General features: G+C 46.6%; 1 protein-coding gene across 3 annotated transcripts in view; it reads right to left on the reverse strand.

The window, feature by feature from the left end:
* Rbpms (RNA binding protein, mRNA processing factor) overlaps positions 1–23764 on the reverse strand; it is a 159052-nt gene that overhangs the window by 24545 nt on the left and 110743 nt on the right. For all 3 annotated transcript variants that reach the window (XR_003711479.1, XM_028768157.1, XM_028768156.1), the window contains exon 6: positions 514–647. Coding sequence is in view for 2 of the 3 variants with exons in the window: in XM_028768157.1 (XP_028623990.1) it covers positions 514–647 (134 nt within the window). In the remaining variant the exon portion in view is untranslated. The remainder of the gene's footprint in view (positions 1–513; positions 648–23764) is intronic.

Here is a 23764-nt window from a genome sequence, read left to right on the forward strand (position 1 = left end):
AAGCTTCCCTTTGGTCCCTCAGCTCCCTGTGGATGAGAGAACAAGCCTCTTAATTCATACATGACAAGCACACATGAAAACCTGTGCCTCAAGTCCACACCTCCCTTCCATCCTGGATGCATGTGCGTGCATGCAAACACACAGACACATAGACACACACACGCACACACACACACACACACACACACTCATGCCCCTGTGGTGCCCTTTTGCTAGCTGGGAGCCAAGGAGGGAAGCCTGCTCGGTCTTCGCGTGTGACATGAGGGTGAGATCATTAGGGAAGAGAGAGGTGTCCTTTGGGGCAGACATCAGGCAGTGGGTGGGATCATGGCTGTCAGACGGGTCCTTGGAGGTCCTGGAGGGGTGTCAGCTTGTCATATAGGGAATCATTCACTTCCTGGAGGTGGATCTGTTAGCTGGGTAGGTGTTAGTCACATGGTGTGCTCTGGGGAACCGGGTCTGAAAGGGCTGGTGGTGGAGTGAGTGGAGAGGTGGCCGATGGGCATAAATTACCTGGGCATGCAGTGAAGCGGGATAGGTGAAAGCGGCAGGAGGAGGAAGAGCAGGCGCTAACTCCGCTGGGTACAGAGGGTACGGGGCCCACACTTCAGGGCTACTGGGGTAAAGTGCAGGTACTGTGAGCTCATCTGCAAGAGAAGAATAAGGGAGAGTTAGTGGTTACCACAAGGCTTCGATCAAATCAGAAAACAAACACCCAGCAACCCTGAGCCCGATCAATGTCAGAGGTCAGAGGTCAAATTACTCTCCTCCTCCTAACAGCCTGCTGCTTTGACCCCTCCACCCCCAAACTCTAAGCAAAGGACTTTAAGTACGGAACAAGTAAGTCTAGCATCTGCTGCCTGCCCAGCGAGGTCGTGGGCCTGGGCTCTGCTGTGATGTCTCTCCAGCTGTAGCTGGGGACCCGAGGACAGCGGGAACTTCCTGCTGAAACAGAGTGTGGTCCCCTGAGGGATAGGAGGAGGAGAGAGTATGTCTGCAGGAGACATCCCATGAGAACCTTCTGTGTGCCTTTCAGGGAACAATGGTTACTGGCAGAACCCCAGCAGGCCAGAACTCCAAGGCTGTGTGTGTGGCTATCAGTATTGTTATGGACAAATAAAGCACTTTCCATTTTGTCTTCAAAGTACAGGGCCAAGCACTGGGACCACAGAACACTTAGAACATTACAAACTCAAAGAAGGGAAGTATCCTGAACATTCCAGGTGAATCTCCCCGAAAGATGGAGTATGAAGGATTAGCGGCTGTTTATTCTGACTATCTGGTCTAAAGCCTCCTTGTGTGGCTCCGGCTCTGCCCACGTCAGCCTGCAGTTGCCAGACGGAAGGTCCACTGCCCGGCTGCCCAATGCACCAGGACGCAAGCTGCTAAAAGCGGAGACAAGCACGCTAGTGAGCTCGGCACAAGCACAACTACGACTGCTCGCTGGACTCTGAGGCGACAATCTCAGTATTCGCTTTTCTCACCTGTCAGCATCTGAAACCAAGCCTACTGAGGATGCGTCCCAAGACAGCCGAGGGAGGCAGGAAAGGGGGACTGTAAGAAGCCATTAGTAACTGCCATACTGGATGGCAGAAATGCAGGGGACGTGTGACCAGAGTCACTTCCCTTCTTGCCATTTCCAAGAATCCAGGCGCCCTCCATCCATCCATCCTCCCCTGCCCCAGAAACGCTGAGTTTTGCCAGGACCTTCACTATTAATTAGGGAAGGGTGCCGAGAACAGCAAACGCTGAGTGTGTCGTGGGTATAGATCTATGGGGCAACCGGGAATCGGAGGGAAGGCCCGCAAGTGAACATGAGACAGGCACAGGAGGAAGCAGGATTCTGCCGGGCAGAACTCCTCCTGTGATACACGGGGAATGGATAACCCCAATTCAGAGGTAAAGCTGCTCTCCAGACACATAGGATCCCGACACTGGGATGTACCAGGGCTGACTCCTTCCCTCCGTCCCCAGACCCTCCCCGCAGGAAGACGGTGAAAACAGACTGAGAATCCAGGTGGCAGAGACCCATGCTAATTGCTAAGTGTGAAACTAATTGTTACCATTTAGCCAGGGAAATAATAGCACCACTAATTACTTTAAGAATCACCAAGTCCTGGGGTGTGTGGCCCAGCGAAGGCTCAGGGAATCAATCCCTGAGAGGGTGGAGAGAAAGCCCTGCAGACCCTCCATTTCCTGCCCTGAAGGGACATATGCTTTCCATCAGAGCTGCTCCTGTGGGGGCCTGGCTAGTGGGAACCAACCGCTGCTGGGACCAAGGCCTTGGATTTTAAACAACCAATCGCGCTCAGAAATGGTGAGCTATTATTGCCATTATTGTTATTTTAGCTTCCAGACTATTTTAAGACATTCTGCGTCTTTTATAAAAGTCAAGAGAGTCTCATGCCCTGGTGCACTCTTAGCTAGCTGGCTCATGTTTATTGGGCCTGAGATGACAGCAGGAAACCTTAGAGCTGACTGTCAAAACTGGTATCAACTGGTAGAAGCCAGCAGAGGGGAGCACTTGACTGCAGCTAGTCTGTGGTCCCCAAATCACACTGTTAACAGGAGGTGGCTGAGCCAAGCAGAGAGTGTGTCCTGACAGTCTGCAAAATGGAAGTTCCGCCTGCAGCCCAGCCTGATGATGCAGAAAAGAAAAAAAAGTCCCGGATCATGTCTGCCAGCACGCTGCTCCCTCCTTAGAACACCCAGGAATATTTTCAGCAGCTATTTTGTAAATGTGAGAATTTTAGTAGCTCTACAAACACTCTGAAAGAGAAATCCCACTTCATCCCACTTAAGAGTCATTATAAGGGGTGAAATTATTTGCTGGTTATTTTTCTGGCGCAACCATAAAGCGGTTGCTAAACCGTGAGACGGTTTCTCTAGATGGTTAGCTTACCTTAGACTCACAATACAACAAACTAAATGGGGGGCAGGAGGACCACGAGGACGTGGTGGAATTAGACTTCCAAGCCTTTCTACACTTTCATCCTGACATGTGGCTTCTATCACATGTATGTGGTACCCGGGGAACAACTCACCTGAGAATAGTTGTTAGGATGCAGCTCAGGAGAATGGGATGTACTAGACATCCCCTAAATTCAAGAGATGAACTGGCCACAGCACAATGTGGTTAATAAGCCTCTTGGCACATCTAAGTATTCTCTCTCCCTGCTTCCTAGAGATTTACGGTTCCTTGACTGTCCAGAGACTGCTGCTACTTGGGTTACAACCTACACCTAGAAGCAGCCCTCTCTCACAGGCTCAAACTCCAAAAATACCCCCTTCTAAGAAGCTGGCTTTCTACTTGTTAATACGGTCTTGAGAAAATGACTAGGTTTCAGAGGGAGACCTGCCCTGGAGACAGCACTTAAATGAAAGAGTGGGCAGGGTTCTTTTTTTTTTTTTCTTCCTTTTCCGAGACAGGGTTTCTCTGTGTAGCCTTGGCTGTCCTGGAACTCACTCTGTAGACCAGGCTAGCCTCGAACTCAGAAATCCTCCGCCCTCTGCCTCCCAAGTGCTGGGATTAAAGGCTTGCGCCACCACCGCCCAGCTGTGGGCAGTGTTCTGAGTAGAGCAACACCACCTTCCCTAACCATCGCTCCTTCTGCCCAAGGTCCAGGGGATGAAACAACCCAGAGGGAGTCCAACTCCTCTTGGGTATCCACAGTAGGCAGATGAGGGCTCATCCGAACCTCCCAAGGCAATGGGCAGATCCTTTCCCACAACACTGTATCCCACCCTACAGCCCCCTGCCCCTTCTCCTTCTGCAACTCTGGGTGACTTGTAAATGGCCTTAAAGATACAAACAAACCCCAGACCTAAGAATATGTGATCTAAAAAGCTCCAGTTATATTCTGAGGAACAAAGACCACAGGCTCCCACTCTAACCTCTCTACGGAAGGGAAGCGCCGAGGGAGGTTATTGCAAGAGCCCCGAGGATATCACCTAAGTGTGGAAAGAGGCAGAGGCCAAGCTCTGCTTCAAGGGGAACCTTGAAGGGAACCAGGGTCAAAGAACTTCCCATTGGTATTTATCTTGCCTCCTAAAAGGTTCTGTTTGGTAACGCTGCACAACAGTATGCTCAATTACATGACACACTGAGAACAAACACATGCCCGAAGCACCTGCCTGCCTCCATGCAGACTCTAGGAAGGATGCCCCTTAGACCGGCTGCCCAGACAGCGGGCACACTACATTGTCGCCATGGGTCTTGGCTCAACCTTACCATGTAGTCTCGCATTAGAGAGGAGGGTCTCTTGAAATTCTCTTGCTTGCCACCCCAAAATACATAATCTGGTCTGATCATAACCCTCTTCCAAAGACCCTGTGCTGCCCCCTCCACTCCCGGGATGGTCTAAAACTCCCTGGATTTGTTTTCCCTGTGGTCTAGGCTCAGACACTATTCAGACCCTACCCCAGGCAAATCATACCTCTGGGGTAAGCTCTTACTCTAACGTGTGTAAGAGCCAACCACCTGTAGTTAATAACTGAAGATATAGATCCCATCCTGCCTCCACAGAGCAGGAATAAATCATAGGTCACTTCTCTGATAGGAAAGAAACACCAGAAACACCAAGGTCTAAACCCTCCGAGTTAATTTACAGGAACCCAGGTCTCGGTCTCGGTCTCACTCAGAGTTCTGGCCCTACACTATCCACCCCTACCCAAGCTTCCCCCAGCTCTGCACAGGAAACGCACTATTGTAGATGGGGGTGGGAGACCCCAAGGGCAGCATAGGGGTGGTCTTCAGCTCTAGCCTTTAGAACACCCAATTTAGTATAATAAACTAAAGGACAGAGAATTAGAAAGCGGAAAGCTTTTTTAACTTAAAAAAAATTATCTATTTTTGTTTTTTGAGACGGTTTCTCTGTGCAGTTCTGGCTGTCCTGGAACTCACTCTGTAGACCAGGCTGTCCTGGAACTCAAGAGATCCTCCTGCCACTACCTCCTGAGTGCTGGGATCAAAGGTGTACACCAAATGGCCTGGCTTCAGAAAGCTTTTTGAGATGAAATTTTAACCAGGAAAATCAGCAGCCATGACATGGAAGGCCTAAACATTTCTGTTGCTGTCCACTCTCCCCCCCCCCAAAAAAAACAGGTTTTCTCTGCCCTCCCTCCCTAGTGCTGGAATTAAAGGCACTGACCAGCTGAGAGAAACATTTTTAATTGGGGAGAAATAAAAAACAAACAAGAAATAAACCCTTCTATTAGCAGGAGGAACCCCCTCACCTTGCCTGCATACTTCAGCAAGTAGCTTAAGTATCCCCAAAGTCATCCTGCTAGTGACCCGTCTTTTAAGGACTGACTTAGGAGGACATTGTGGGGGAAGGAAACCTCTCGTTCCAGAGACTGGTTCAAAGTTCTCCAAGCTGAGAATGAGAAGTTCCAGCACAATCAGCAGTGCTCGTGTGGGAGCCACCTTATAGAAGAGACACTCTCTTCTACAGAGATATATTCAGGGAAGCACGTGAATCAGCAAGGGGCCACATGCTTAAGGCCCAAGCCTAGAGGATCTAAGAATGGCCATATTTATTCTCCAGGTATTTTCTGGAAACTTTAGAAAAAAACTATTAACTTTCTTTTTTACTGTAAAAATTATCTTAATTTCCCATGCAACCTTGTGAGTTTATCAGTTGTCATCCTATCCAATGTACACCAGAAACTGACCTTAGAATGTTGATGCCGTGAGGAGGGGTGTGCATGCCCGCCCGGCTGTCGGCCTCTGGCTGAGAATCTCCATCGGGGTTGCAGAGACACAAACTACCACAGTAAATGTCTGGGTCCAGCAAAGTGAGCTAACTGTATTAAATCCTGGGCACAAGGAGAAGTCAGGGCTAGCTCCAGTTCCAGCTACCACAGACTTTGGCCATTTCTCACTTCAGTTACTAATTTTGATGACCCATAAAACCATTTTGCTTTCTAACCCAATGTACTAAACTCGCCAAGTCTAACCCATCGAAAAGATCCATTCACTGTCATGTATCAGCCAATTCCTTTTCCTACTTTCAGTACATACGTCTGTACGTGTGTGTGCTCATGCACATACACAGGTTGTACATACAGTCAAGGATCAGAGGGGGATGGGTACTGTCCTGTTCTATCACTCATGGAGCAAAGATGGTGGCCGCCAATTCGCAGCAATCCTCCTGTCTCTACTCCCCACGAAGCTGGGGTCACAGGCCCACGTGCTTCCTGAGCAGGTGCTGGGACCGGAACCTGAGAGGTCCTCATGCTTGCATAGCAAACACTTGTCACGGATCCATCTCTTCTGCCCCACAATGCACCCCTTTCTCCATTTCACTCGAAAAGCCCCTTTATGTCTCGTTAACATGTCAACTGTTAACTCCCAGTAACAAAATAAAACAATTTCCTGCTGGTAGCAGTAATAAGAATACTAGTCAGTCAATGTTGACTGTGCCCATTCTACGTTCTGTGTTATGTATCAGAGGTATGAGCACCAGCTCCTGGCCATTCCTGGAACAGGGAGGCAGAGCCCAGTGTCTAGCCTAGTCACTCTAGGCATGCAAGAAACTGGAGCAATCAAGATCTGCCCGCTCGCTGCTGCACTTTCTTGTCTCCATATCCAGGTCGCTGCACTTCACTGGCTGCAAAGACACGTTCCTGCTTTACCTTCCTACTGCAGCCTGCGCAGGCAGCTGGCCATCAGGGACTTTCATCACCTCCCCAGGTTCTGCCTAACATAGCAACAGGCCCACAAAGGACGTTGGCTGAGCATGTACCCAAGGCTGCCCTGTCTTCTGTCCTCCTGACAGCAGCGTTCCTACGTGGCCCAGCCAGTCCACATGAAGACATCCAATGCATCACAGTTTAAAAGCATCTGCTTCCTCTGTGAGAGGCGAGGGACCCCTGTAGCTCATGCAGGAAGAAAACTGTCCCTCCAGAGACACTATAGTTTTCTATTCCTGTTCACTGCACAGAGACATTTTCCTTCCCGTTCCATCCTGTGGCCTGTAGATGCAGTGGTGAGAACTAGTACTCTCTGGCCAAGTCCATTCCCAGGCCTGTGCGCACTGAACTCAGCTCTGAGCATCTGCTAGCCCAACAGACAGCTGCAATCAAGCTGTTGACGAGAAGCCACGTTTTCACAGAGCACCAGTTTCATGTCACATGAACAACATGGGAACATCTGCTCAGCTCAGCTTGACAGAGGCTGGGATCGCCCGGGAAGAGACCTCAATTAAGAAAATGCCTCTTTCATTCAGATTAGCCTGTGGGTATGATTAATGTGGAAGGCACAGTTCCATGTGGGCCAGCTGTTTAGGAAAGCAGGCCAAGCAAGACACAAAGAGCAAGCAAGCCAGTAAGCAGCACCCGTCTATGGTGTCTGCTTCAGTGTCTGCTTCCAGGTTCCTGCCCCAATTTCCTCTCATTTTGGACTGATGGGGTTGAGTAAACCAAGTAAGCCACTTTCTCCCCAAGCTGCTTTTAGTTGTGGGGTTTAATTACAACAGAAAGCAAACTCTGTTTGCATACATGCAGCGTATGAACCCTGACACGTAGTCTGTTGTTGTGTAAGTCTGAACAAATCATGTGGGAGAAGGTCCCTAGCATACCTTACACAAACCAGGAGATGTAACTACCTTTACAGACACGACAAAAACCAGTACCTAGCTTCTGAATTTTGTATTCATAGTGAGAATCATGAACTTCTCGCCACTAGAAAGCAGGGAGCCCAAAGGCTAAAAGGGAGCAGTATGAATCAGTCATTGAGAGCCTACTTGAGTAAGAGTAAAGACATTATAGATAAATAATTGAAAACGTTGCAATAGTTACCCAGATCCTCACAGAGAAGAATCTAAATCCACACTGTAACTAGGAGCCAGAAAGAAGGCTCATCAAAGGGCTTGCTGTGCATATTGGAATTCTTTTTTTTTTTTTTTTCTTTTTGGTTTTTCGAGACAGGGTTTCTCTGTGGAGCCCGGGCTGTCCTGGAACTCACTCTGTAGACCAGGCTGGCCTCGAACTCAGAAATCCGCCTGCCTCTGCCTCCCAAGTGCTGGGATTAAAGGCGTGCGCCACCACCGCCCGGCCGCATATTGGAATTCTTAGGACCCAAGAAAAAGCCAAATCCAATAGCAGGCACCTGCAACCCGGTGATAATTCCCAGAGACAGGGAGCTGCCCAAGAGCCTGACATCCAACTAGCCTGAAACACAGCGAAGCGGCAGAAAAGATAGAGACCTTGTTTCAACATCAACAAGGACCGAGGGAACCGGCTGCTTTACGGTGCCCTCAGAGCTCCATGAGAGCACCCAAACTCACACACTCTACATATGCTTGTGCACGCACACACACACACACACACACACACACACACACACACACACACACACACACAGAGCGAAGGCAAGATGGTGGCTCACATCTACAATCGCAGGATTTGGAAGAGGAATGTATGAGCAACTTTGAGCTAAGTCTGAGCTCTCAACAATAAGTGTCCTCACCCCACCCTTACCAGGATATCCGCCTCCTTCCCACCCTCCTGGATGCAGAGACGTATATCTGAGTGCAAACAGAGGCCAAATCAAGAGAATGGCATTTGAAATCAATGTGTCCTCAATGTCAAAAGGTCCCAAGCACACACAAGAACATGGGCTCCCACCCCTTCCTGACTGGGGGGATGGGTGGAACTTAAAGGATAATGCAATCAGGTCGCATGGAGTGTCTCAGCTCCACCTCCGCTCTCCAGAAGGCCCCTCCCTCTGCCAGCACTGTTTGGCATTACTGAAAACACGGAGGTATAGAATTTAAAAGTATTTACCTTCTAGCCTGACAACTCTCCAAAGCTTAGTCCCGACAGCCCTGCTCCCTGGAAGATATATTAGCATATGCAAATATCCTGCCTAAGGCTCCCCATCCTAGAGAACTGCGACCCTGCTACCTACAGGCTGCAGTCTTCTTTCCTTGTTCTGAAACTGTGTTTTCATTTCTCAGTTGTTTTCCGAACTTAAGATACAAGGAATGTATGCCAAGAGTTTTTGAATCTAATACCTGGTAACAGAAACAAAACGAAACTGTCGCTTCTACAAGGGAGGGACAGCTTTATGAGTGCTTCTGAAAGACCAGAGACAGGAGGGGGTGGGGTGGGGGGGTGGGGGAGAGAGAAGGGGGGGGGGACCGAGACCACCCCTGCCTCAAAGAGAAAGAACAGTGACAGGGGACATGGAAACACCCTTCTACGTGAACATACTCCCATACAAATAAATAAACCTTTAGAAAGAAAATGTCTTTTAAGGGCTGGAGGGTGACTGAGGTAAATGGACCCTGCAAAAGAATCTGAGTCTGCTCCCCAGTGCCTGTGACTAAGCTCTGTCTAGAACTCTCTGGTCTCTGAGCAGGCATTCTAGTCTAACTGGTAAGCTCCAGGCCAGTCAGACTGCCCTCAAGGGAGGAGGGTGCCATTCCTGGGGATGCTGCCTGCACCCAGCATACATGCGCATCTTAAAAAGAGATTTGCTTCTAGATCCTGATTCTAGATTCACTCTGGAGGCTCATTACCCAATGAGTGCTAACTTTCTGGGCTGGAGAGATGGCCTGATAGTTACAGGCTGACACAGGATAACCATGTGTTTTGGGCTTGGAGCAAACAAACAAACATCAGCCCGCAATATCCTGTGTCAAAATAACAACCAATAAGCCCAAACAACATCCCCCCTCTCTCAGTTTTGTACAGGGTTTTGGCTCTGAGAGTTGAACAAGGCCACAAGGACTAGGTGCTCTCCAGTTAAGGTTAAAATAAAGACAGTCAGTCACTGTGAATAAATGAAACCCACAGAACTAAACATACAATTTGTTCAGGGCCACACTCTCAGATTTTGGTCAACATTTTTAATACCTGTTGGGAACCAAACAGCAGGCAGAGACTCTTAGTTTTACTTTTTCAGTTGGAACAGCTTGCTGACTCTTGCTAAAACTGCTGGTACCCTGGACGCCCCGGCACAGCACTGAGAGCAATGCACTTGGAAGACAAAACAGACCAGGGCCACAGTAATGTCACAGCAGTAGTCTACTAGGGCACAGGTCACCAGACAAGAGCTGGAACACTGGTGATGCGAATGGGTGCAGACACGACAAACACAAGTGACTTCCCTGTATCAGCACCACACAGAGAAGGTTTCTCGAGCCACGCACAAGTGTGTGAGGTGATCTCTGCACCCCAGAGGCTGGACAGGGAAGATTACAGATGAGACCAGCCAGGTGAGTAACAGAACAGAATTGAACCAAAGCAAAGACATGACAACAGGGGAGGACATGGAAAGAATCAGGCTTTGGTGGGAATAAGATGAGAAAAAGGGCAGCAGGCGTGAACTAAGAAAATACTACATATGAAACTGTTCAAGAATGGGGGCAGGGCTAGGAGGCTACAGAGGTAAAGAAGAATCTGAGATGCACACATCAGGAGCACAGCAGCTGTCACTTGCATTGAGAAAGGAGCCAGGATACAATCTGGAGATGCGATCAGGTTGCCCCTGCCATAGGAAATCTATTTGTCCTCCTTCGAAGATTTACTTTCATTCTTATTTGTGTGTGTGTGCATGTGTCCGTCTGGTCTGTCTGTCTGATATAGGTGCCTAGACACAAACTTGGGTTGTCTGGAGGATCTTCGAGCATCTCTCCAGCCTTCAAGTTTATTCTCATAAGAAAACAGATGATGGGGCCCACATCTGCCCACACGCAAGAGTGCCGCTCAGGAACCTCAGGAACGCAGTTTCTCCTTCCTTTCCTTTGTATCCCGTTTGTCTAGTTTGGCTCTTTTTGCCTTGAGTTGACTTGTCCTCAATTTCTAAGAGCTGTGTTGACACCCTATATTATACTACCGTCTACAGTCTCATGCTTAAAATGCGCAGGGCTCTTTAAGAGCAGAAGGCTTCCTTTAAAAGGCTCCATGCCCTCCAGCTGTGCCCAGGGCCTCCGACTTGCTCAAATGTCTGGTTCATTAAACAGCCACTCCAGTGCCTTTGGAGTGTCCATCCAAGGCCCCATGCTACCTTCCCAAAGCAGCCCGAGGTATCCATGCACTCAGCCCTGACCGCTTAGGCTTCCTGTCTTCCTTCCTACAGAGATTTCACAAGTTTAAGAGCCATAACAAACGCCTGGACTTCAATAACGCAGGCTCTGTCTGTCACACGGATGACTTTCCAGTGAGATAGACAGTTACGACTTTGCAAATGTTGTTGGAGAAAGCCCCTTCCCCAGCCTCTCACTCCCGAGGACTGTTCTCATTCCTGGGCAGTAAACTTTGAGCAGAGTTCATTTACAAAAACAGGGCCCCCTAACCTGGCTAAAGGCAACCGGATGCCAAAAAGGAGACTGGAGGTGTGAGACCGAGGCTCTGACCTTCTGTCGCAGGATGTGATGTCACCAGTGACAAGGCGGCGGCAGCAGTCTCTAAAGGGTCTCTCACCCTGTCCTCTTCCAGTCTGACTCTAGGGGAGAGCAGGAAGTGTGTGCAAGTCGGCAGGATGGTTGACATGGGCTTTTCAGGGCAGGTAAGACACACAGGAGTTTTCTGAGGTGACTTGGCCGGCTCAGCGCAGGGAAGGTTTATGCTTCCTTGTCTCTGGTCAGAACCCATCAAAGAAGGAAGTGGAGGGCATGAGGCTCTAACTCAGACTCACGGCTCTTGCCTACTATCCAGGAGGCCTTGGGTTTGCCAGTAAAATTAAGACATAAATACATTTAATTTAATTGAGGAGGAGGAGGAAGGAGAAGGAAAAAGGAAGAAAGGAGGAGGAAGAGAAGAAAGAAAAGAGGAAGAGAGGAGGAAGTAGAGAAAGCAACAGCAGCCACTGCCAGCTCAGGGGTCCTTGCCACCTACTGATGCAGGATGCTAGTCCAACATACAGAGTGACAGGTGTTTGTGCTGGGGTTGAACTACACATGGTCACATGATGTACTTTTCATCCGCTCTTCTATACACACACATCTTCATACCTATAAACACAGTTTTATGTCTAGCCATTTAGCTTGGCTCAATGCGCCATTTAATACTTATTTAAGCGGTCCACAGGTGTGAGTTAAGAAGCCTCCGTCCTATTCTTTTCAAAACTCTACAACCATCTTTGTAAAGCTTACTTCAAACCCTGTTCTAGCTCAGGGTCTGGGCCGACCTTTTCCTGGACCATAGAGGAGAGAGACAGTAAGGAGGGTTTGAGGGCAGCCCCAGACTGTACAGATCACCTCAACAAACACATCCACAAATATGTATCAGCTGGGATCTGAGGTAATGTAAAACTTGAAAACAGAAGTTAACTGTTGTAGAGCCTTGTACAAATAATCAATGTTACTGAACAATTACATTAATCTTTTAAAAGTGCATGTGTGAACATAACACACATATAAGGAGGTCAGAGAGAAACTTTATGAAGTCGGTTCTCGCCTTTATGTAGGCTCATCTACCGGGGAATTATGGCATTTAAAATAGAAACTTTTGTTGTATTTCACCACTTCTGATCTGTGAAAACAAGAAAAACTGAGGCTGGAGACTTGGTCTGCTCTTAAGACAGGATTTCACTATGTAGTATAAGCTGTTTGTGAACTCAGGCTGTAGCTCAGGCCAGCCCAAACTCAATGTTCTCTTGCCTTAGCCTTCTAAAGGCATGGCTTGGAAGATGTAGTTGTGGACCTCAGACTGGCAACCTTACCTGGGCAAATTTTTTCAAATCTGTGAGCATGATACCTCATTTACAAAAAAAGACAGAATCCTATGCAGCCAGGGACAGGATCAAGTTTGCTATAACTGGGGATGACCTTGAATTCCTGCTCCGTCAGAGTGCTGGGATTATAGGCGGTGTGTCCTGTCATACCCGGCTCCATTCACCCCCTCTGAAATGAGGACAAGTGGTGGAGCGGGCTGTGGTGAAGGTTGAACAAGGTGAATCAGAGAGCTTCACAAAACCATGATACGGCTACAATACCAGGATCACACCAGGTACACACCGGCCAGGCACACATGGCCTGTACAGACATGGAAGGAAGAGCTGCAGGCTGGCTGGTAGCCTGGCGAACTAGTGGATAGAAAAGAGGAAAATATCAACACAGACAAGGCTGGTAGGCATCAACACAAGGGCCTTCTCGGGGTGTAACAGGGTCGTGCCAAGGGCCAGACCCACGTGTAGATACTCTGCACAGGTTCTTCCCTGGCTTCCTCCCATCTGCTGCAAATTCAGAGGGAGTAGGGGTCTACAACCTGTCAGAGAGCTTCACAGGGTTCTGAATGAACAGCAGCTCCGGATAACAGGTCCACACTATCTTACGAAAACTCTGTGTTTTACTAAATCTCAATGACCACAGTTCTGTACTCGGAATACAACTCACTGTCTGGGGTCTAAAGTTACTCATTCCAGGCTTTTGTTGGAAACTTATTCTTCTTCAAGCACATTCATTTCCATGGGTCAAAGGGCACTATAAAGAAACAGAGGGCAAGCAAGGATGGGGAGAGTTCTTTGAGTGTGCAGAGAATGGCCATTGTGTGCATGTAGCTCCCAGCCCTGTCTGTACGGTAGCCTGTACTTCTGTGTGTCTATCAGAAATGGAACGCTGAACTCGCACAGGGAGGCTAGTACCTTACCATTTGGGCTATATCCTGGCCCATGTGATACACTTCAGTCATCATCCTCATCATTTTTCAAATTAAAAAAAGAAAGCAAAGACAAATTGCCTTTATACACTTTTTTGTTATTTCTATCTGTGTGCCTGTGCAGGGGTGTATGTGTGTAATAGCATGTGTGGGGAGGTCAGAGTACAATCTGCAGGTTTTATCTTCCACCAGACGGGTCTTGGTGATTGAAATGAGTTGTCAAGCTTAGGGATCACCTTTTCATCTGCTGCCCCCTCTCGTGGGTCCCCACATTTCCTTTACAACCCGCCACTATGATTTCTCTCATGATGAGGTTTCCCTCCCCACAGATCCTGCAGCTGCCAATCCCCTCTGAACTGGAGACACTGCTCGCTTTCCCGTTTTAAGGACTTCTGCAGATTCTCCTCCACACACTCCACCAACTCACCTGTGCCTGGGTAAAATCAGTAGTGGCTTCTTGACCCTTTGGCAGCCCTGTCACCCAATTTCCCTTCTTCCCCTTGCCTGGAATATAAGTCAGCAGAGTCCCAAACTCACATCAGGCACCTTGGGAGCATAAACTACTTCAAGGTTTCCAGGACTTCAAAGTCAGTAAAGTTGACACCATACCCTGACCCTAGTGCGTTCGTTCGGGCAATCTTAAGGGGCTCTGTGGTCCTGCTGCCCTCTACCTGACAGGCTCTACCTGCCTTTCCTTAGGAGGAGGCAATCTTCTCGTCCTCAGTAGGCAGCTCATCTACAAACCTGCCTTGGTCCAAGAAATCACTCTTCTGGAACATTCTGCTCTCTCTGGGGAACCAGTCCCCAGAAATCTAGATTTTTTTTCAAGGAAGCACCTTATGAGGACAGCTTCTGGGGCCGGTGAACATAAGTTCAGAGCACACAGATCTTGGTCAAACAGTAACAGAGATGTGGCTAAAATTAACTGATAATTAATTGTAATTAATTATTAATTAATTGTAATTGATTAACTTATTACACACCAACTACGTGTCAGATACTATGCAAAGCCTACTCTTATCACAAAGGGAACCCAGAGATTAGAAAAAAAAAAAAAAAAGGACGGAAAACCAAGGCCGTGGAAGCATGTACTCATCTGTAATCCGTGTACTTGAGGGGGTCAGATGAGGGCTGTGAGTCTGGGGATAGCCTGCACTACACGAGACCCTGGTCCACCACCACCTATGCCACAAGGAATAAAATCTGACAGGCCCAGGTAACAGTTCTGCTACAAACAGTTCTGAAGCAGCAAGTCCATGTCATAGGGCAGTTAATCCACATGCAAGAGTCCCACAGGGTCTATAAAGGAAGTGACGGGTAATGGGACTTCATAAAGGAATGAAATCGTGGCCAGGGAGTAACGAGTCTAAGAAAAAGTTCAGAAGCAAGAGAACATGGCAGACTCCCTTTGACCTTTGTATACTCCGCTAGACAGCAGAGGGCATGCCCGGGTATGAGGATCAGTGGTGGGCCAATCAGAGGGTGAAGGCTGTGAAGACTTTATTTAGGGGCTTCGCTGCTATCTTCAGGATTTCCAGACTGTGAGGTGGCTCAGTTAATAAAGCAGCTTGATGACCCAAGATCAATCCCTGGGACCTGCATAGCGGAAGGAGAGAGAACAAATTCTCCAAGTTGTCCTGATCCGCACTCATGCCATACACATACATGTGTACAGATGCATGTGCACACACAAATCATGCCTGCCATTAATCCAGGACTAAAACAGATGAAACATTTTGAAATGATTCAACACATAGATGTATATGTCCAAGTGGTGAGGAATTCTTTTACACACCTATAGTCATTCAGAAAAGAGTGCAAGGGAGCCGGGCTGTGGTGGCTCACGCCTTTAATCCCAGCACTTGGGAGGCAGAGGCAGGCAGATTTCTGAGTTCGAGGCCAGCCTGGTCTACAGAACAAGTTCCGGACAGCCAAGGCTACACAGAAATACCCTGTGTTGAAAAATGAATGAATGAATGAATGGGTGGGGGCTAGGCAGCTAGACCCATGATGGTGACAGAACTGGATGGAAAAATCCCAGGAACCAGTGAGAAGCCTTGGTTGTCTCCCAAGTTTGTACCTTACGACAAGTTTGTCACCTTACGACTTCAGAGCCGTTTGCACCTGCTTGGTGTATCAGCGGCCTGTAAGGATCTGACAGAGATGATGGAAGAGAGATGAGAGAAGAAGAGGTGACGCCTAAATTTTCCACGGGATTGCTATAAGTTCTTCATGGGAGGAGGGAGAGGGCAGGGCAAGTGGAAAAACGATGGCATACTTTCCACTTTTTTTCTTTCCAAACAATCACAGTTTTCTTTTTGAATATCTTTCCTGGCATTTGTTGATATCATTGTCTGGGTTTTAAGTGAGGTCAGTGTATTTTAGTCCTTTAAAAAGTTCTTCTGAATTCAAGCTAGAAGCAGAAGGTGGTTAACGTCTAAATTTAACATCTCACAATTACCAGAGGTTATTTATTCAGTCAGCATTTGCCAGAAGTCAAGTTACATTGCTATTTTAGGGAAAGAGCTTCAGCAAGTTAAGAAACATTCATTGTATAATCAAATAATCTTTTAAACAACTTTTAATGACAGTTTATCAAACACATCTATCCTAAATTTATCCAGAGGATATAGCCACTGAAATAGCAATGTGCTAGGAAGTAAACGGTACAGAGTTAGGAAGATGAGGGACCAGGCTTGGAGTGCATGCCCATGTTCCTGGCGCTGGCGTTTTTTAAGGATAGAATTGATAACTGTCTTTAGAAGGCACAAGAGAAAGTGGACATAGAAAGCAATCTTATTAGCAAAGGTTGAAATTAAGGTTCCATAGCTAATACAGTCTAAATGCACATGACTAGAGGAGGGACAGAAACTGGCGTCACGCACAAGACAGAAGCAAGACTGTACTATGTATCTGAGCTTCAGGGGTGGTACTCAATACCATGTGACCTGGGGGGAAACTAGGAGCCCCAGTTCATCTTATAAAACAATGGTTTGATAACTTTAATGCATGACTGCTGTCTATGTAGAAAAAACTATACTGACTGACATACACACAAAACATAAAGGACAAGTATATAAACAAATGTAAGAAGGAACGGGCAGTGTACATCTTGACTGTCATCATGAGAACGTTCCCGAAAGGATCTAATCAGTATCATTTGCTCACTGATTTATGCTCATTTTACATTAAAAGGCACCCCAACCCCTGGCACACTGTGCAGAAAGAGTCTCGTGTACCCAGAGTTTGTCTAAAACTTCTGTGGCTGAACTTTGTGATGCCCCTGCCTCAACCTCTCAAGTGATAATTTTATAGACCTGTAGATCGGGCTTCGAAACAAGTTAAATTACAATCAATCCCTGTAGCCAGTCATAACTACTTTGTGGGCTCTTCTTTTTCCCACCCTTTATCCCCAGTTTCATCCCCATTACTAAATAGGAAAGAAGGATACAGGGAGGGGGCGGGGGAAGGGGGAGGAAGAGAGACCCCTGAATCTAATTTCGTTCTCTATGTTTCTTATTTGAGCATGACTACTAAAACAAACTGCAACCAAGTACCCCTGAACAACCAACCACCACCTATCCGGTCTCTAGCATTTACACAGCCTCTGAATAATTCCAAGAATTCCAAAAGCCACACAAACACAGCTGGCAAAACCATGCCTCTAGTAGAGCGTGAGGCAAATCACAATCAGCTGCTCTGAATTGGCCCCATACCCCACACCTGGGATTAAAGCAAAAGCGTATTCTTATAACATTTCTGTGTTTTAAAAGAAACCAAAGTTTCAAAATTGTTGTTACAAACCCTATCACCCTTTTTTAGAGAAAGGGTCTCATGTACCCCAGACTTTCCTCCCCCTCTACCTCAGGATTCTGGGATTATAGACATGCACCGTCATGTAGCCTTACATGGCGCTGCGGGCTAGAGGCTTTGCGCATACATGCCAGGCAAGCACTCTGCTGAGTGAGTGCACAAATCCCTGGCCCTAAGTTTGTTTTTTAAATCATCCCTGCAGGTGGTGCCTCATTTCAATTTTATCAGAGGAAACTGCTAGACACACAGTAGTCTCACCAGGCTATTACTGAGAACACTCGAAAAATGAGAAGGAAAAAAGCAAATCACAAACAACCACGTGCATTCCAGTATTCAGCGGCAGTTCTTAATTTAAATTCTTAATCAAAACACTTCGTTTCTAAATCTTTTCTAGAGGAAGCTCTAGAGGTGTTGCGTTAGTTAGGACTGTAGCCAATATGGAACCCTATGTCAGCAACACCAGCTCAGGTGCCCCTGCAACTTGAGCAACACAAACCTTCTCACTCCTTTGTGTGATGTGCATACCAAAACTTGGCTTCACTGAGTCTCTCTCCATCAAAAGAGGCCACCCTTGTCCTGTCCTTGGGCGTTAGAAAGAATGGCTACTATATACAAAAGCACCCTGAACATATGTGAGTCTGTGCTTCTCAAAGGCAGGAGAAAAGAAATTCTCGCCAGCCCCAATGGCACACACCTTTACGCTCAGCACCCAGGAGGCAAAGGAGGCATCTGTGCATCTGAGGCCGGCCTGATCTACACACTGAGTTCCAGGACAGCCAGGGCCAGACAATAATAAATCAGAAAGAAAGAAAGAAAGAAAGAAAGAAAGAGAGAGAGAGAGAGAGAGAGAGAGAGAGAGAGAGAAAGGAAGGAAGGAAAGAAAGAAAAAGAAAGAAAGAAAGAAAGAAAGAAAAGGAAAGAAAGAAAGGAAAGAAAGAAAAGAAAGAAAGGAAAGAAAGAAAGGAAGGAAGGAAGAAAGGAAGAAAGAAAGAAAGAAAGAAAATGAATGGAGGAAAACCCCAAAACTCACCATAAAAAAGAAAACACTAACCCAAGAGGGGCCGAGCTACTGTAAACCATCAGAATTAGGGAAGCCAGGCGTTTTAGGCTCCAACGAAGGAACGGGGAAAAGGTCAACGGGACAAGGCTTTAAGATGAAGTTGTGTGGTTCAGATCTATAATTCTGGCACTCAAAAGGAAGAAACAGGAAGATCAGAAAGAGGCAAATTCAAAGCCAGCCTAGTCTACATAGGGAGCTCCAGGCTAGTCATGGGTGTATACCAAGACTGTCTCAGCCAATCAAACTGACAAGGACCATAAGATGAATGGATGATGGATTCACTGCCTGAATCCACAGTCCCCTCTAGCTCCCAAAAAGGACTCTGACAACTGTCAGGGGAAGTGGCGGCATTCTTGTTCAAAAGGCAAATCGGAACTCAAACCTAATCTTATTGTCCTTTATTTTAAAGCCAACAGAGGGACATGGGAACCAAAACAGACCCCAGAGGAGGACGTTTTAGTCAACAAGGCTAATGCCTTATCTTTAAAAATCAATGATAAGAAAATGCAGATTGGGAAGAAAGTGATTTAGATCAAAGCCAGCTAAGGACATAAGTGGGCGCTACATTGCCCCGACTGAAGGGACTGTAAGTAAATAACGGGCAAAAGTCTACTCTGCAGGAGTGGTGCGTTTCTGTTACTGGTTACGCTGTTCTCTTTACAATTGATATATTTGAAAACACAAGGGTGTGTGTGTGTGTCCCCAGCCCCTCAGCAACAATAAAATATGAACCATGGAGACGTTGATCTTTCTGTACAACGGGAAATAGCAGTGTCAGTAAGTGCTTGCTTTGAGAACTTCCTGAGTCCATTCCCTACGGACCAAGTAAAACACAAGGACCAGTGCCGGTCCCCACAGCATTCTAGCTTTATAGGTGACCACAACTTCTCTCCCCTGCCCCAAATGTTTGCTAAACATTTTCTCAAACAACTCATTTTCTCAAGTGAGAAAATTAGGAGGGGAATTCACTGCTGCTTCCTGCACCAGGCTGTTAATGTTTGACCAGCTCCATCTCCCTGACCTTCAAGGGAATATTTCATTAACAGACAGAGAGACACTCCTCCACCTCTGCCCGCTAATTAGACAACTTTGTTGAAGCAGACACGCGCTGCTTCTATCTTTGTTGTAGTACAGCTGAGGCCAGGGAGCCTAAGTTACTGCAGGACACAGAGAGGGCCCAGGACTTCAGTGACAAATGCATTACACCTGAGGCCTTTTCCAGTCATGTCCCTCTCCTGGCAGAGGTCACCTGCCCATCTTTTTCCGAATGAAGAGCCTTGCTTACAGGGAATTCCATGATCAGGAATTAGCTACATATTCACGGGTATGAAATCCACGAGGCCGAAAGCTGGGAATCAAAGCAGATGTTAGTGGCCAAGGAGTGGATGACCCATTCAATCCGCTATCTGTTTATTTGCTGTAATTTATCCGCCATATTAAAATACTCTCTTCTGGAGAAACACGGTTTTCTGCAAATTTTCTGTTCAATTAAAACAGTTATATTATGATCGAAGAGATACCAAAGAATATGAGAAATCATGTATGCACATTTAAAAAAACAAAAACAAAAACAAAAAAAAACCAAACATGCTATGATGCCTTAAAATCACATGCTTATCGAGGCCAGCCTGGTCTACAGAGTGAGTTCCAGGACAGCCAGGGCTACACAGAGAAACATTGTCTCGAAAAACCAAAACCAAACCAAACCAAAACAAACAAAACAACAACAAAAACACATGTTCAATGTCTAAACTTCTTGGGACACCAGCCTTGGTGATAAGTGGGGAAGGCAAACAGGCTGGTCATTCCCATGAGGAGTAACTCTGAGAATAAACAGGTGGCAACATGCTAGGCCTGAGCAACAGGGATCCTTGCTCAGTAAGACCCAAGCTTGCAGAGCCCCAGATCTAGCCTGTTCCCTGCAGACTCCCAAGGTCACTCAACCGGGAACAGATGTTAAAGTTACAAAAGAAAAGTCTTGAGTAGCTCAGGATGACCTAGTAATTCCACTCCTCCTGCCGTTTAGGGGTTGGTTCTAGGGTTCAGGTAAGCTAGACGTCACTTGTCTGTCTCTGAGACTGGCTTAGAACCCCTCTGTGTCTGAGGCCTGTGCTGGGAGGACAACCCAACAGCGATGACATTCAGGGGAACAATCAACAGCCCCAAAGAACATCTGTGAGACGTTAACACCTGCAATGCTGAGCCTAGTAAATAAAAATTACTCATGTAACTGGAGTACTGGGGGAGGTGGGCAGGGCACCGTTCACATTCCAAGACGAGACAAGGCTTCGTCCTCTCTCCTGCAGATCTCTTTTAGTGTTTGCTTTACTAGAAGGCAATTAGGTCCTCACATCTGCGTCTAATTAAACCCATCTCAACACGCTGTTTTGATTCTAGTACATGAGAGAAGGATGGCCTGGGAGAACAGGCTGGATGAGCCGCAGAGGCCCTTTATGGGTACTCTCTGCTATCACGACAAACTGTGACAGAGAACGGCTCTTTTTAAAAGTAATATTCTAAGTCGGTGAACAAAAGAATGATCTTTTTGTTGTTGTTGTTTTTGGTTTGGTTTATCGAGACAGGGTTTCTCTGTGTAGCCCTGGCTGTCCTGGAACTCACTCTGTAGACCAGGCTAGCCTCGAACTCTCGAACTCAGAAATCCACCTGCCTCTGCCTCCCAAGTGCTGGGATTAAAGGCGTGCGCCACCACCGCCCGGCAAAATAATGGTCTTCAATACGGATTTTTAATAACTTTTTACTGCTCACTTATTTGATATGCACTGGTGTGTTGCCTGCATGGTATTCACTGGTGTGAGGGTTTCTGATCCTGGAGTTACTACACACAGCTGTGAGCTGCCGTGTGGGTGCTGGGAACTGAACCCAGGTCCTCTGGAGGAACCACTGAGCCATCTCTCCAGCCTCATCTAGCACAGATGTTACTACATTTATTCCTCTGTACTGTACTCATCTTTATGCCTCACCATCTTAGCCTTTCTGTCCAATCCCGCCAAAGTCCTCTTCACACTCCCTCCAAGACCCTTTCTGCTTGACGGCAGATACAGTCAAATCCAGATTCCATACAAGATAACACGTTATATGTGTGTGTGTGGGGGGGGAACACTGCGCCCCCCCCCCCCACTGGACAAGTAGCTGCATCATGGAATCTAGAACATAACAATCAATTTCATATTCTGCTACATTAAAAACAACTGTTACTGTTAGGCTTTTCTTCCACATCCAATTTTGTAATAAATCATGTCACTGGAAAAATACTGGTTGAGTTATGTGGCGCTTCCAAATGTTGACTCATTCCACTGTGGAAAAAAAAGAAAAGAAAAAAAAAAAGAAAGAAAGAAAAAGAAAAAAAAAAAACCATAATACTCACACCAATAAAAATTGGGAAGCTGTAACTCATGCTAGTAGAAGAATTTTCTAAACTAAATTTTCAATTAATGAAAAGCTTTAATGTTGGGCTGGAGGGATGGCTCAGTGGTTAAGAGCACTGACTGCTCTTCGAGAAGTCCTGAGTTCAATTCCCGGCAACCACATGGTGGCTCACAACCATCTGTAATGGGATCTAATAATGCCCTCTTTCTGGTGTGTCCTAAGAGAGCAAAGTGTACTTACATACATAAAATAATTTAAAAAAAGAAACCAGCTTTAATGTCTAATTTCTACTTCTAAATTTTTAAAAGTTGTTTTCCTTAAAATGATAAAACCTGTCTGCCAAATCTTAACGTGTGAAGAGCCAGCTTATCAGTTTCCATTAAAATGTCATTACAAAAGGAAAGCACTCACTTCAACTTAAAACCACACACACACACACACACACACACGTAGGATTCATTGGTGTAAGTTGTAAGTTGAAATAGATGAATGTGTGCATTTGTTTTTATAGCGCTAGAGATCAAACTGAGGGTCTCACTGATTCTGGTCAAGTGACCTGACGCTGAGTTACTTGCTCAGCTAAAACTTCTACTTATTAAGGACATTATTAGATAAAATTTTATTTTTTAATAGTAAAGGTGTGAAGAATATAATTTTAACTAGCAAATGTTGTATAAAAAGGCCAGTAACTGCGTCCAGCACTGTACAGTGGAGAGGAGAAACTACTCTCATGAGAACAGCTAGGCTGAGGGCTGCAGCCCATGGAGCTCAAAGTGAGTGAAGAACAAGAAGACAGAGGGTAAGAGGAAACCAGTTAGACTTCAGAGACCACCTAAGGGCTGGAGGACCACAAGCTGCAGCTGTTGTTTATTCAGGACCACAGAATGGAAGGCAAAAACAAACAGGACTTTGCAACAGTGGTTAGCAACACAGTAACACCTAACAACGGCAGGAGCCTCAAGAGTGGGCACAGACCTGTCTGTAATGACAAGACTTGTAAGATCCAGGCCAGTCTGAGTTACGTGAGACCCTGTCACAAACAAACCTAATTAAATACATGCTAGGGGCTTCTTCTGGACCAGCCCTGAATGCTTAGTGCTTCTGTAAAGACTTTCATCAATGAGCTTACTTTACAAAAAGCACAGGTGGGGAGAACTGCCTGGAGTACAAATTCTATGATTTTTAAAAAAAGATGGGCTAGAGGTAGAGATGTTAAGCATTAGTGTTAGGAGAAAGGGGTGCTGAAGAAGAAAGACCCACTCCTGCTCCTGGGTTCTGAAGGAGTACTTGTTTATAGCTGAGCTGTGCTCTGATGGCAAAACAGATACTAAGCCAGGACTGATCTCTTGGGAGGTGAAGGCAGAGTGATCAGGAATTCGAGGTCAGTTGTGTTAACAATTTATCTTCCATTTGAAGAAAGCTGTGTCCAAGCTAAATACAGTATCACCAAACTGACTGCTACATGATGTCATTAAATTATTAAAACCATAAACACCAATCACAACAGTATATGCAGGTTTGAAGACAGGTGTGAGGGGGAGAGGGAGGGGGACAAGGTTGGGCACTAGAGTTGGGTCTTCAGTGTCCTCCCAGAGGCCATTTTACAGGCTTGCTGTGGAAACTTCTAGTATGACCTCATGAGGTCTTGGGGAAGGTCACCAAGAGCATGGCCTTTCTTTCTTTGCTTCTTGGTGATAAATGGGTGTTTTGTTTGGCCACATGCTCATGCTATAAAGAGCATGTGCCCAAACCAATCACAACTCAAAATCATGAGCCAAAATAAACCTCTCTTCTTTGTAAGTCAAATTTTCTCAGGTATCATTACAGGACAGAAGGTGACGAGAGAACGCCTCAGTTAAAGATGGAGCCTCCTCACAACAGTTCATTTTGGCATCTGCT

The sequence above is a fragment of the Grammomys surdaster genome, unplaced genomic scaffold (assembly GCF_004785775.1).
Source record: "Grammomys surdaster isolate TR1022 unplaced genomic scaffold, NIH_TR_1.0 185, whole genome shotgun sequence".
Taxonomy (NCBI): domain Eukaryota; kingdom Metazoa; phylum Chordata; class Mammalia; order Rodentia; family Muridae; genus Grammomys; species Grammomys surdaster.